General features: G+C 23.6%; 1 protein-coding gene across 9 annotated transcripts; it reads left to right on the top strand.

Annotated features, from left to right (window-relative positions):
* Nucleotides 1-4,346: 4,346 nt before the first annotated feature.
* On the top strand, nucleotides 4,347-14,048 carry LOC122711185 (RING finger protein unkempt). Of its 9 annotated transcripts, none has more exons than XM_043929709.1 (12): nucleotides 4,347-5,167; nucleotides 5,479-5,688; nucleotides 9,769-10,191; nucleotides 10,264-10,466; nucleotides 10,922-11,049; nucleotides 11,128-11,304; nucleotides 11,393-11,585; nucleotides 11,662-11,933; nucleotides 12,019-12,228; nucleotides 12,336-12,491; nucleotides 12,627-12,788; nucleotides 13,013-14,048. In XM_043929709.1, the coding sequence occupies exons 1-12, from the start codon at nucleotides 5,109-5,111 to the stop codon at nucleotides 13,193-13,195; spliced, it is 2,376 nt and encodes a 791-aa protein (XP_043785644.1). In that variant the 5' UTR covers nucleotides 4,347-5,108; the 3' UTR covers nucleotides 13,196-14,048. The 9 variants fall into 9 exon arrangements, with proteins under 9 accessions (XP_043785644.1, XP_043785643.1, XP_043785640.1 ...); XM_043929708.1 differs by having other exon boundaries at nucleotides 10,919-11,049; XM_043929705.1 differs by having other exon boundaries at nucleotides 10,907-11,049.
* Nucleotides 14,049-16,419: the final 2,371 nt, after the last annotated feature.

The raw sequence follows: 16,419 nt of genomic DNA, 5'->3' as shown, positions 1-16,419 counted from the left end.
AATCTGCATTTATTTGTTTGATTTTTATTACAAAGAAATACATTAAGTCAAATCCTTTTTCATAAAAAAAGAAATTATATTTTAAATTAACTTTATTTAAAAAATAAAAAATAGAAATCATAAATTATATTAAATTCAATTGCACTTCAGAATTTAATTTGAGAGATAAGACTAGAAAATATGTTTTTTCTTTTATAATCAACATCATTTTAAAATATAACACAAAATGTATAAAAATATATAAAAATTTCAAAAATAGTATAAATATGTGCCTATTATAGCACATTATCAAAATCATTTTATCTTAATATTTTGCGAAACAAATATAGGCAAAATAATACTAAATATTGGAAATAAATGTTTTGCAGAATTTACATTAATATATTATGTATAATAAAAATACTAATATTATTTTCATTGCAACAGAATATCATCTTCTGTGTCTAACTATATGTTATAAATCTATCTTTTGAATTGGTTTTTGATTAATTTAATTAATCAGTGATAATTATTAAAGATATTCATTTTTATTAAAAACTTAAATAAACCGTTATGGTGGGTGTTGATATAATGATAAGTATAAAATGCTCATCTGCGAAGTCTGGGATGTCATTACAAATTCATAACTTTTATGTATACAGATTATATACAGAGTCAAATAATTAAAAAGTTAGAATGGCCAGCGCTGTTAAAAAAAAAACATCTTTAAATCTATGTTAAAAAAGTTATACAATATTCTTATTGATATATTGTATATAGATAGTTAATTGTATAAATAAACTTGTTAATATAATAATAATTTAAATACATTTTCTTCTTGTTCAAACTAAAGGCTATTCAAAGAAATACATAAAAGTTTGCTCTTTTTTGATATTTATATAATTCATGTGAAATAATATTATAGAATTATTTCATTATAAAGTATTTATAAAATTTCAAGCTGCCAGTATATCGGATAATCTGACAGTAAAACTGTTCAAATTAATTATGATTAATTTTTTTTTTTTTTTTCCTAAGTATATTAGCACAATTTAAAAAATGTTATAATTTTTAATTGGAATTATTTTACATTTATAAATTCATTAAATTGTACACATGTGTTTGCACATATTTGTTTAATGATGTATTTATTTTAAATGAATCTTTTATGATTAAACTTTTTTAAGTATTATTTTTAATTATATTTTTTTTTGTTATTGATATATATATTTATTAATTGATTATATTATATTTTTGAAACTAATATAGTATTTATATTCAACTATAATAATCATACAGTATCGAATATATATATTCTTGTCTTTTATTGTATTGAGAATATTGAGGCATATTATAAAAATAAGAATTTTCAATAATAAGAAAGAAACGTATTATATACAATCTTACAATATTTGAATATATTAATTAAAAAAAATTTTAATAAAAATTTGAAATCGCACAATTTAAAATGTATTGATGATGATAACAGTGCAATACACTACAAAAGTTATTCATATTTGGATTATAACATCTTAAAATTGTCTCAATGCAATTGAAAGAAATGCAAAATTTTAAATATTTCATTTTAATAATATTTAAATATATTTAAATATTATCTCTATTAAAAAAAAAATGCATTTTATTTAAATGCAATGATTAAAATCTTAAAAAATACTCACTAAAATCCGATAAAAATATTTATAATAGATATTTAATTAGATGTCATAAACCATAAAAATATTAAATAATAACAATTATACAATTTTTTGATCAGTTTTTGTTTGCTGTCAAACTGAAATAAATAATAGTTAAGAGACTAAGCGCTCCATTTTTAAAGAAAGGCACATTTTTAAAATTGCCTAGGAATTTACTATTATAATATATAAGTCCATTCAAAAAAAACATCCAATGAAAATACTGTTATAGTTTTTACTGACTATACAGTTAATTAATAATTGCATAATATCCATCCAAGGAGTGCTCAAAATTAGTGAAAATCTAATTATGTCTGATGGCAAACAGAATAATGCAATGCAAAAATAAGAAACTTATTCTAATGAAATATCCACGTATATAATATTTTTTGTTGTAGAATCAATGTTAAATAATATTGACTTTTATAATATTATTCTTTTTTATATAATTATTAATACACAATTATCACATTTATTTATTACTTTAAGAAAAATTATTTCATTTTATTATTAAAATATAAACATATTGATTTGTTAATTTCTTAAAATAAAATTTAAAAGAAAATAAATAATTTTTCTACTAATACTTTTTTAATGGCAATAAAAAACTAAATTTATTATAAATTTTGAAAACTTTAAAGAAATATTTTAAATTATTATATATAATTAATTTATGAAAAAAAAGATTGAAATATAATATTCAAATATGATTTCTCATAGAAAACGAAAAATGCATAAACGAATAAAAAATCGGTAATACGTAATTATAATAGTAAAAATTATAAACAAATGTTATCATGAATCATGAATATATACCATTAATCAAACATGCGTATGTACAAACCAAATGTGTATTATTTTCATATATTGTAAAAACATTATATTTTTATCAGTCTAACAAATGATTCATATTTAGTTTGTGTCTAGGTAAGTTAGTATATTATAAGACTTTATTTAAATACATAACGGACACAATTGTACAAAGTCAAATAAGTTATGAAATTTAAATATACATTTGCAATATTCATATATCAGAACCAACCATCATGAAATCATAATTAATTATAAATTTATAGAATTTATAGAATACTTATTAAATTGCATGTAAAATTATAGTTCTTTAAAAAAACATTTACTATTTATAATTGTTACACTATTTTCCATTTGGTATATATTTTAATTTTTAATTCCTATTAAAATGTAAAGTTGTATAAAACTATGTTTGCATATAATAATTGTATAATGTAATATATTAGCAATATTTTTAGCGATTTATTAAAAAATTTTACTTATGATGATTTTTTTTATTACTATTAATTATTTATATTTATTATCAGATAAAATTCCCTTCTGCATTTCAAAGCATTGTACGTTTCTTCTTAATATCATCGTACTATTTTATGTTTTTGTATACATTAAACATAAGTGTGATAAAAAGATGGTCATATTTTAATGCTTTTATCCTATTTAGTATAAGAGATTTTACAAAAAAAAAGATAAAATGAACAATAATTTAATACATTCTTTTTATTTCATTGCATACTTATTATATATTAAAATATAACATCAATTTTATGTTTCATGTATATGTGTCGTATAAAAGTTTGAAGTTTTCAACAATTTTTTATTAATCTTTATCAATATATCATAATATAATTATAATCAATATATTTTAATAATCTTTATAATATAATATTTTTCTATATATGTTTATTTTAAAAAAATAATAGTAAAAAAAATATGAGAATATTTAAACATAAAAACAAATCGTTTTAAATCACGCATATATTGTAAATAAAATTTGTCATGTATCTTCGCTCTGATTGGTTGAAAAACAGTACTTTATTTTATAGTATCTCCATAATTGTGCATGTTTTATAAAGTGCTATTTCTTTACATGCGTATTGCTTAAGCGAAAATTGTAAATTTTTAAATTCTATTTAAATAAGATGAAAAGCACGAATAATTATTTAATAAATAAAATTAATTCTTTAAAATCTTTATCTTGCGAAAATACGAATTTCTATTCTAGAAAAATACAAGTTTTTAGTATGTTTTATCTACATAAGAGGGGGAAAGTAAGTGAATTCGCTCGTGCGCGACAAGGTGATGTTAAACGTTGCATATTGCGGTTTACAAATCATAAAACGTGGTCAGACAAGTTTAGACGATCGTCGTCGAAGAAAAATTAATGAAGCTGACCATACTCAACTCATATATCTAAATATGTATCAAAATCATTGTAAAGAAGTGATAAGAAATAATGATTCATACGCGTAACCTTTATGATAAAAACTTTAGCAATGAATAAACGCCTGTGATATACATTAAGGTTGCATTAAGAAAAATCGAATTGTGAAATGTGTAAAATCAGTGTGACCAAAGAAGTAATATAGTATAAAATTAATATGGTGTAGAAGTGAAAGTGAAGGAATGAACAAGATCGAATCGTTGCATTGAATCAATAGCAATTATCAGCAATGAATAAGATAAATTTCAATAAATAAAATAAATAGACCGGATATTTTCACGCGTATCATTTTTGCTTTTATATTTCATAACATAATATGAATTATAATAATTATTTATTGATAAATTACGTTATATTATATAAAATTTTTATTGGACTGCATATATTTTTAAAGAAATTAAATATTAATCTGAAGTATATTTAAATAACAATAGAAACTGCTTATAAGAGAAAGAAATAATTCTTTGAATTATATTGAATAATTTATACAATGTGCATAAAAAATATTTTATCTAGTACTGAAACAACAATTTTTGCTGCATAATTTAAGAACAACATGAAACAACTGACAGAATATTAGTTATAATTAATATTTTTATTAATAAGAAGATAAATCAAGAAGTAAGATCGGTATTTACAAAAGATACCGTTACACGATGCGGAAATAGCTCCAGTGAGAACATAGCATAGAATCGGAACTCAATTGAAGTCGAGTGTCAGAAATCGATCGTTGAATTTTTGATGTCTTTCTCTTTTTCACATAGAAAAACCAAAGATTTATAATAAACAATTAATCGATAGAAAAAAAAATCATTAAGAAAGATTATTGGTCAATTTTTTATAATAATACTCCAGCATACAAATGCATGTTTACATACGAGCGAACCAAAACATTAATGACCTTGAAAGAGAAATAATCACGTGACTATCAGAAAGCATAAGGATTGGATAGTCGAGACGCATATAATATGTATTGCGCTGTGCGCGCCCTATGTCCCGCATTCCGTGTCCGATAGATGGTAGAGGTTTAGCGGGGGAAAAGGGGCAAAAGACAGACTACGCGACGGCTACGACGACGACGGCTACGACGACGAGGACGACAAGAAAGACGAGAGAGTGTGTTGCCGTTCGCCCGTACGTCCGTTGTGTGTGTGCGCGCGCGTTGCTCGGTTGTGTTGTCCAAGATGAAGTCCGACTCTAAACCTTTGTTGACAGCTCAGGCGGAAAAGGCGAATCATTACACGTAAGTAAGCGCCCGCCGGGCCGGTCGCGTGCTACGTGAGAGAAAAGTGAGAATAAAAGTCAGAGCCAAAAAAGTGCGTGATTCAAAAAGTGGAGTGCTAAAAAGAAAATTATATAAAAATAATAATAACAATATAAAACACATAATAATATATGCCTCTATCCATGCATAAATAAATAAATAATAAAAGAAAAAGAAAAGAAAGAGAGAACGGAAAAAGAGGGAGGGCCGCGCGAGCAGCAGCGCGGCATCGACGCGCGCGTCAAAAAACGCCACGAAATAATGTGTAGCTCTGTGGATTCGCATTCCAGATACTTGAAGGAATTTCGCGTCGAACAATGTCCCCTCTTTATACAGCGCAAATGCACACAACACCGACCCTTCACGTGCTTCAACTGGCACTTTATGAACCAGCGGAGGCGTAGACCGGTGAGAAAGAGGGACCGCACCTTCAACTATAGCGCCGATAATTATTGCACCAAGTACGACGAGACCACCGGCATATGTCCAGATGGAGATGAGTAAGTTTATATATTGAATGAATCTATATATGATTTTTTTTTTCTACAGATCTCTCGTTTCTCGGAAGAAAATATTATGAATGATTTCTTATGTCAAATGCATTGATTTGCCGCAGTCAACCGACGGCATTAAAACTTCATTGTATATTTAATATTTAACATTTTCTCTTAAAAAATTTTATTATACTTTCTTGTTTCTGAACATTTACGAATTTTAATAAAAATATATCTATTATTTTTTATTGATTGCGAATGTTATGTGTCTAAAAAAATTAAAGAGATTGTTCTGCTTATAAAACGTAAAGATATTTTTTGTCGAATTTGGAAGCTGTAAATGAATTTTTCAGCATGAATGAAATATTTCAAATCCAATATCGATGTGTCTTCGAAAGATAAACAGGGTCTATCGAGTTTCTTTGTGTCGTTGACACGCGTGTGCTGTAATATAACACGCATCTGCGTGGTAATGTGTAACGACGTAACATCTCTTCGAGAATAACCTATGTAACGAAGAGGAGGCCAATTTCGACGTAACTTTCGAGGACACGCGTGCATGTATATATATATATATATATACATATTATATATATATATACATATTATATATATATATATATATATACGAATAAACGTGATCGAAACATTGCTGCATTTCTATGTCAAATTTGTGTACGACAGAAAAGCAGTAGGTGTGTAATCATAATTTCATTTATTCATACTATTTACATATATCTTTTAAGACAATTTACTTTTTTTTTTGTTTTTATTATATTTTTTATTCTTTTTTCTTTTTTTTTTTTTTTGTTTTTTTAAATGAAATATTTCATATTTATAATTAAATTTCATTTGCATATAATATAGAAATATTGGATAAAAAATTAATATAGTTCATATATATATATATATACACGTATACATATTAAAATAAATTTTTATTGAATATGTCTTTTTAAATGAAATTAAAACATAAAGAAAATTATTGCATTTTATTTTTACAAAAAATAATATTCATTATATAGAGTAAATATTTCAAGTACAACATTTTAGGTATCTAATATCATTTTCGATTTTGCTAATGATCTTGATAATTTTTTGTAAATATTATTTTACTTATCTAAAAAGTGATAAAAAATTAATATAAAAACAAAATTATATAATAATATATTTCTTATATATATATATATATATATATTTATACATACATTTTTTTTCCTCAATATTTATGTGTATTTATATTTTTTTATTTTTTTATCTTTCTGCTTTTTATAAATATTTTATGTACATTTTTGATTTTAATTTTTATTCAATTCATTTTATTTTTACTCAGTACATATTTATTTTTAGTACTTAAAGTTTTGATAATTATTTTTAAATTTTATCAATTCAATTATATTTCATACAATACATAAATCTTTTTTGACCTAAATTTTGTAGGTATTAAAGAAAAGCATTAAAAAAATCAAATGTTATGTAGATTTTATTGATTATGACTAATTTTTCTTTAATTCAATTATTGATTATTTTTTTCGATTGATATAATGTGTTTTAAAATAATTAATTATCTAATCCAAGCATATAAATTAAAATATTGCGGAATATATTCTTATTGTGAATATATGCTTGTAGCAGCTTGTAACCGCCATTACTGATAGAATATAGCTACCGTCGGCTGCTAACCTGTTGTCATCCATTGTAGATAACCACACCAAGCTAAGCAGAAATTTCTTTATGCTTTCGAATATATAGCTATAATTTCTTTCGTAACTATGTTTTATTCAAAGTTATTTCATTTTCTTCATTACTTTATATTTTTATGTTTTTACTCTATAATTATAGCATTATTTATAAAATCTATTTCATAAAATTTCTATTAAATTAATATAATATGGAGAGAATTTATTTGATATTTAATATATTTAAAAAATGAAAATGAATATTTATATTATATTAAGATTATTGACTCAAATTTGATTGATTATATATATCTCTAGATAGAATATGATACAAAAATGATCAAATTTTTAAATTACTAAATTTTAGATTACTAATTTATCTTGTTAATTTTTTGATTAATAAAAATTAATCTTTAATTTATTATTTTCAAATTGTTCCTTGAAGAGGAAAAAGATGCCTTTTTATTTAAATTTTTTATTAAATTTTTTTTTATTAACAATTTATTATCATTGTAGAGTTCACATATATAAAAATAATAAAATATAAGAAATGCAAAATATATGCAATATATGTATATGAATATGAACGCATATAACGATAAAAATTTCAAATGAATAAACAAAAATTATGAGAATTATTGATTAAAAATGATTAAAAATTTGAATTTATTAATTTTTTGATAAAAACAAACAGAAATCTCTTATAAATTCATTAATAGCAATAGTACAGCATAAAGATTCAGTATAAAAATTTCCAGATAGCATTGAGCATCTTTCTGAATCATTTATATATACATTTAACTTTCTATGGTATCGCAGCAAGATTAGATGAATGAAAAAGTTTCGCTATGTTTACTATTAATATACTGTTTTTTTTTTTATATTAATAATTACATATATTTTATATACAATTAACATTGAAATAAATTCTAATTATTCTAATTATTTGGCTGTATTTAATGAAAAATATAAAATAAATAAAATAAAAAAAAGATATGTAATTAAATTTATTTTGAAATAAAATATATTTTTTTTGTTCAATGCAATTTACAATTATGAACATTTTTTCTTTTAAGTATATAATTGTAAGCAGTTTTTAAATTGATAATCAATTCGCGTACGAATACTTATCATATTATTTATTATAAATATTAATCTAAATATTCGTTATTATATTCATCGGTACTTAATTAACTTTTTAATATTATCAAATAATAACTTTAGTTGATACTTAATTAACTTTTTAGTTTCATCAAGTATATATCATAATTTCGTGATTGCTATTACATTTTATCATATAAAATATCAGAAATAGAAATTCAAAATAATTAAATTAAAATTAAACATAATAAATTAACTTTTTATTCCTAATTCAATGATTTTTAATATTAATGTTAAACATTATAAAACACTATCGATATAATTTTAATCTATAATAATAAATAGATAGCATATTTAAATTTTGAAATAATTTAAAATTTATAAAAATGTCGATGAAGAATTATTTTATTTGAATTATTTTATTTTATTTATTTTGTAATGTTAATATTTGGATTTCGTAACGTTTCATAAATGAATATATCAACAATCAGTTTTCCCTCCAAAATATTCAATGCTTCAAGTTCCCAAACAAAGAAGCCTATCCTACTGATATTGATTTTTTCTTACATGGCATGGTGGCAACAAAGAATTATATGTGGTAATCCTTGTTGCTGCACCGTAAAAAGTATCGAAACCATTATGATACAATTATAATGTAAAAAATAAAACTATCAGTTTAACTATCGTATTTATTTTTTCTAATAATCATTATAAATTTTTAATTATTTATTATGTATTTAATTATTTATGATGCATTCTATTTTCATTTATGTTAGATTTTAAAAAAACCAATAACTTATGTTAAAATCATAAATATCATATTAAATTATATTCTTTATTAGGAAAATCAATTTCTTATAATATAAAAACTATTCAAATTAATTTATATATATAATTTATTTTATAATTAAAATTTACATTACATTTCATATTATTTTATATATCAAACTATCTTTTAATATTTCATAATATCCTTTAATATCTAGTAATTTTAATTAATATATAGAATATAAGTCAATCTTTTGAATTTTTATTTTATATAGAATAATTTTATTTTATTTAGAATATTCATTCAGCATGAAATTTTATATGCTTTAATTTAAATTAAAATAATTTTCATTTTTAAGAATTTTTTTTATATTGTTAATAATTGTTACATATTGTTAATAATTTTTTATATTGTTAATAATTTTTATATTGTTTATAATAAATATTTATATATAATAATAATAAATATTTATCTATATATTCTATGAGAATTTAATTGAAATAATTTATATAATAAATAAATTTTATTGTTAAATAGGTGTCCATTCCTTCATCGCACTGCTGGTGATACAGAAAGGCGTTACCATCTACGTTATTATAAAACTTGTATGTGTGTTCATGATACAGACACACGTGGATTCTGTGTCAAGAATGGTCCTCATTGTGCCTTTGCACATGGCAATCATGATCTTCGTCCACCTGTCTATGATATTAAAGAAATACAGGCATTGGAGAATCCTGATTCCGATCCTAATTCATCATCTAATGGACCAAACATACTTGATAAAGAGCGAAATTTAATGAATGAAGATCCCAAATGGCAAGATACAAATTATGTATTAAGCAATTATAAAACGGAACCTTGCAAACGTCCACCTAGACTTTGCAGACAGGGTTATGCTTGTCCACAATATCACAATAGTAAGGATAAAAGACGTAGTCCACGCAAGTATAAATACAGGTGAGTAATAATCTTTAATTTTAAAAAATTAGAAAATAATTTAATTTTTAATTTAAAACTTATATATTTTAGATCAACACCATGTCCTAATGTGAAACATGGAGAAGAATGGGGTGAACCAGGCAATTGTGAACAAGGAGATGCTTGTACCTATTGTCATACACGAACAGAACAACAATTCCATCCTGAAATATACAAATCTACAAAATGTAACGACGTCCAGCAAGCTGGATATTGTCCACGCGGAGTCTTCTGTGCTTTTGCACATGTTGACCGTGAGTGTACCCTCATAAATCGTACGTAAAACACTTATTGTTACTATTATCTTAGTAAGTTTAGTAGAATATTTTTTTTATAATTTGTTTTTGAGCTTTATTTGCAATGTTTAATTTCTTAACATGCAATTGATTGCATTGATTGAAATAAAATCGATTAATGCAAAATTTATTTATTATAATTATTATTATTATTATTATTATTATTATTATTATTAATTTATTATTATTAACAAATAGAATGCTTATAATAAATATTTATCTATATATTATCGCTTCTATGTTAAAAACATTTAATATTTTATTTGCTTTTAAGAATTTTCTTTTTCTCTTCTTCTTTTTCTTTGTATTTGTATTTGGTAAATGATTAAAATTAGTATTCAAAATCGCTTCTCAAAATTGATAAATTGGGACGTTGGTATGGTGTGCTGATGGAGCAGTGTTGCCAACAGAAGAAATGAGCCTGGCGAGGGATATGGCAGTACCTATAGATTGTGGCACCAATTTGGCAGATATCCTAAGTAATGCGCTTCCACCTGATAAGCGTACTCATGAAAAAGATAAACCACTTAGCGATAGTAGTGTAAGTTTATTATATATCTGAAAATAATAAATTTCTTTTTAAAAAAGATTTAATTAACATTGATAAATATAATTATAGAATGGAAGTGGTGAAGTATCAGAATCAGCAAGTACTAGCAGTGTTGGTAGCAATAGTTCACATAGTAAGGCTCCTGGTGCTCAACTTCATAATTCAAATTCCAATAATACTGTAAACACTTCCAATCAACAAAAATTAACGAGTATACTTTATAATCCCAGTTCTCTATTGCAAGTTGTAAGTTTGATTATTTGATTATGAAATATATTTATATATCTATATATTCAATAAAAGTTCAATAAATAATTTTAAGAATATTAAATAGGGTGAAATACGAAAACAAATGGTTGCTATAGATAGTGATCCTTTATTAACAAAAGCAGAGAAAGCTCAACAGAAACAAAGCCTATATATTGCTTATAGTTTGAATGGAACTTTAGGTAGTCATTCGTTAGCAACTACTGTCTCACCACTTTCAAGTTCATTTTATCCAAATGATACTGTGGAATCTGTAGTAGGTAAGATGAAAATTTAAAAAAAGAAAAAAAAAACATAACTTATTATTAATTATGATTTTATATTTTTTCTTTTTAGGAAGTGCATTAGATGAGTTACATTTAGATGATCCCCTAAATTTAGTAGAATCAATTCATAGGGATACTAATTCACCAATTAGCAATTCAATATCGGCAGGCCTAGCAAGTTCTGGACTATTAGGAAGCTCTGCACCAGTTAATATTCCTGGAATGAATGAACGTTCCGTTCTTACAAATTTTTCGCCATCCACATCCAGTCCACTTCAACATCTACATTCAACTGGTTTTCTTACTGGATCCAGATTTTCTCATCAGGATTCAATAGAATCGGTAAACAAAAATACTTTTTTTTTTAAATTGCAGAAAAATGTTTTGTATCATTATTTAATATTTTATTTTATTTGGTTGATTTCAGACAATACCATTTATGAATCAAGTATCAGATCCATTTAGCAATCATATTTCACAACTTAGCAGTTCAGCTTCTAAACTTAGCGGATTTAATAGTAGCTTATTTGATTTTACAAATCAAGGAATGTCTCCATCTCGTACTCAACCTCTCCCAGCATCTCCATTGGTTAATGCATTTTCTATTAGTCCAAGTAACACAGGATCTTTATCTGAGGTTAGAATTTTCCTAGTTTTTATTTCATTATTATTATTTATAAATAAATGTTTATAAATAAATATTTATAAATAAAAAATTAATTGATTTATATTAACTGACTTTAGGTACAAAGGCTTAGAGAAGAATTAACGTCAAGTCGTGCCCAACTAGCAACATGGGATGAGCGTATTAATCAAGCAAGAGCTGCTTGTGCTGCTTGGCAATTGGAAAGTGAGGAAGCTAAAAGAAAAGCAAGTATCGCTGAACAGCAAAGAGATGAGGTAAATTTTTATTTGTTTATTTTATTAATAATGATCTTACTAATATAATTAATTATTATGACTTTTTTTTCTACGAAGTATTTTTTTTTTACTTTTTTTTAAATTTACTTGAAATTATAAAAAAAAATTTCACAGGCCTTGTTGCAAGTAAAAGCATTAAGGGTAGAAAATGAAGCATCTAGTGGTGGACCATATCTTCATACATTGAGAAGAACAAGTGAGCTCAGATCATTATCGATAGCCGCATTAAAATCAATTCAATCACAGCTCCGTTCGGATCTTGAAGAAGTAGAAAAGGTAAAACAAAGTTGTCATGCCGGTTTGAACAGCTGGTATATCAAGCGATTCTCGAATAATTATTAATTTATTCGGAAGAGGATGTGAAAGAATTAGATTCTACAGCAATCTCATCTTCATCAAATTGAATTTTCTTCTATTATTAAATAAATGTTTCAATTGGCAATCAAGATATTTTGTAAAATCTAATATTTGCGACTGTTTAATTAATGGAAACACTATAGGTAGCTCAGTCGTTGCCGTTCCAGGTGCTGTACAGAGAAACGGCAACAAAGTGCATGGTTTGTGAAGAACAAAATCGCACTGTTACCCTCTCACCGTGTAATCACTACGTGGTCTGCTCGACGTGCGCTCCAAATCAACGAGAGTGCCCGTACTGCCAGACTCCGGTTGTTTCTACAAGTTAGGTCCGAATATTTTGTTAGAATGCCCGTTGTTATAATCTCTACTCTTTCTCAGTAACCAGGACAAATATTCTCAGAATTGTAATGTGAGTAGTACTAGAATTTCCACAAGAATTTTTGGTACTTTAAATGCGATAATATATAAAATAAATAATTACAAGAATTGTAATAAATAATTACGAGATTTGTACGATCGCAATAGAAAAAAGAAACAAGAGAAAATACAAATTTATTCAAATATATAATTTGATTATCGCCAAAGTAAATATGGATGTGATAAGACTTCGTGTGCATAGTCTCTATTGTCATACATTTTTGTGTCAACAGTCGTGCTACTATATAACTGTTTATAAAGATTCAAATATCACATCCTTTATATTAAGAACATGTATTAATGATCTTGAAATGAGAATTATTTATTAATACAAAATACATCTATTAGCAGGGTGCTAGCTGAACAGTTAGCATTTAATAACATATATACAGTTACATAAATATAAAATTGAAGAAGAAAAAAAACAATATAATCATAAATGATGGACAAAGTTTTGGGACCTCTAAAGTATATATTTGTTTAAAAATTATAATACCATAATTAAACGCAACAAAAGATTAATGTTCCACAACGTAATAATTGTGGAATAATTTTCCTCTCAATTGTTGAGCTGTTAAACGTATGTCACGAATGATGATATATTTCTATTGTATTTAAAAATATATATTTAAATAGGACTTTTTAATTGATTCGTACTGATGGTAACAATAAAAGTATTAACAAATTTTATATCTTTGGTTGAAAAATAGTATTGATAATACATATATTATATAAGGAATATATATGATTTCTAAATTTTTATACAAAATAAAAAAATTGCTCATATTTATACGAGATATCAATTTAAATTTCTGAAAGAAATGTAAGATAAAATAATACATTTAATAATTTTTAATTATTAAAAAAAATATATGTATTATTTCGATCTTACAATGTTATCGTTATTCTCTTTTGTTTTTCTTACATACATATATACATATATATATATGTATGTATGTATGTATGTATGTATGTATGTATGTATGTATGTATGGATATATGTATGTATGATGTATGTATGTATGTATATATGTTTGTGTATGCATGGTGTATGTGTGTGTGTGTATATATATATATATATATATATATATTTTTTTTTTTTTTTTGCTTTGCATCTTTTATAATTCCTATAAAACATACTCAAATTATAATTCATAAAATGTTTTTATACTTTGGATACATCGAAAAACATGATATAGTCGATAGTTAAAATTTTTATATAAATGCTTTTTTTTTTCTTCTTTTTTTCATTTATTCTTAATAAATAATATAATAATTAGTATATGATCTTGTATATGTTTCATAATACTTCTTTCTGTATATGGTAATATGTTATATTTTAAACTTTAAGTATGCTTAATATATAAATAAATATGTATGTGTATATGGATACAGTATATACTTACTATTGAAATTAAATAGTGTGTGATAGCAAAATGTAATTTTACAAGAGTACATTACTAAATTAATTAAACTCAATTTTTGTGTTGTAAGTTTTTACATTTTTAGGTATAAGAATATTATGAATATTTAGGATTTTTCAATTTAATCAAAAGAGGAGAGAGTAACTTATATTTACAATACCAGCGATAAATGTGGCATACGTGTTACAGCTCGATATGATGACATGCAATTAAATAAGCATGTCAATTAGCTTTTTTCAATGAAACGCATAGATGCAGCGTTTTGTATACCGGCTCTATAAAATATTTTCATTTTAAATATGTAGCTGGTAATTATTACTCTAAAATGACTATATTGTTCATGATATAAAAAAAGAAAAAAGGTAAAATATTGCCTAAAGTATAATAAATGACTAGAATAGATAGGACAACATTATCAAATTTTTTCCTCATAGACATAAAATGTTACAATAATCAATTTTAAAGACTCTATTATTTAATATTTACAATATAATTAAAATTATTTTAAATGTATAATACCCTGCACAAATTAATACTTTCTCAAAGAATATGTATATTTTTTATGGACCAGTAAAGTTCTTTCGTATAAGTCATGAATAAATAACATATATATTTCCAAATAAAAATGCAATGTAAAGAAAAAAAATACATACACATCTTTAATTAAAGTTTAAAAGTGAAAAGAAAGCGTATTATAATAAACTTTACTTAATTATTTAATTATTTAATAATTCAATAAAGCTGATTGTTGTTTCTTTTTTCTTAGATTACCTTCATAGTTTAGTATCAAAAAATGAGGCCAAAAAAAAGAAATAAAGTTTTTATTAGGTCCGTTTTTATTACAGATTATTAATATTAAAGTATAATAGATGTTACTAAAAAAAGAAAGAAAAATACAATTTTGTGTATCATGGTATAAATGACCTATTAAAAACTAATTGTTTTAAAAAAAATAATGGAAAAGGAGATAAAAAGAAATAAAATAAATTTAATAAAACAAAATCAATGTATAAAAACTGAAAATAATATTTCAAATATCAATTATATATTATATTCCATCAAATATAATAAATAAATATTTCAATTTCTCCTAAGATCGTATATACCATGATATAAAAGTACTATTTAGAATTTAATCAATTTAGCACTTAATAATGCATTTTTCAATTGTTTTTTAATGCATTCTTTATAAGTACGATTACAGCAAATAACAAAAAAAAAAGTATTTATCCGCATTTTTTGAATATATTTTAAATATAATTACAAATATATATTTTAAAATATTATTCTTAAATGCGATTTTTTTTAATTCAATATTATAAATATTATTATTGTTATTTTTGTTTATAAAAAAGATATATAAAATTTTTCTCATTACCATCATATAGAAATAGTAGGAGATTAATTAATTAAAATGCTTTTTTATTATTAAAAAATGTATTTATAAAGAATGCTAATTTTCTCGACTTTTCGTAATCATAATGTTTTCTCTATTCGATTATAATTAAATATGATAATAAATATGATAATAGTCATTAAAGATTCATTTAAAATCAAATAAAAATTTATTTATGAAAGAAATAGCAATAATTTAACTAAAATCGTATATAGAATAGTAAATTTTTTTATTTTATTCTTCTTTCTTTTTTTCTTTCTTTCTTTCTTTTTCTTTCTCTTTATATAATGAGATACATTATGATTACACCAAA

The sequence above is a fragment of the Apis laboriosa genome, unplaced genomic scaffold (genome assembly GCF_014066325.1).
Source record: "Apis laboriosa isolate Shangri-la unplaced genomic scaffold, ASM1406632v1 scaffold16_cov148, whole genome shotgun sequence".
Classification (NCBI taxonomy): Eukaryota; Metazoa; Arthropoda; class Insecta; order Hymenoptera; family Apidae; genus Apis; species Apis laboriosa.
This window is presented reverse-complemented; position numbering and strand designations above follow the sequence as displayed.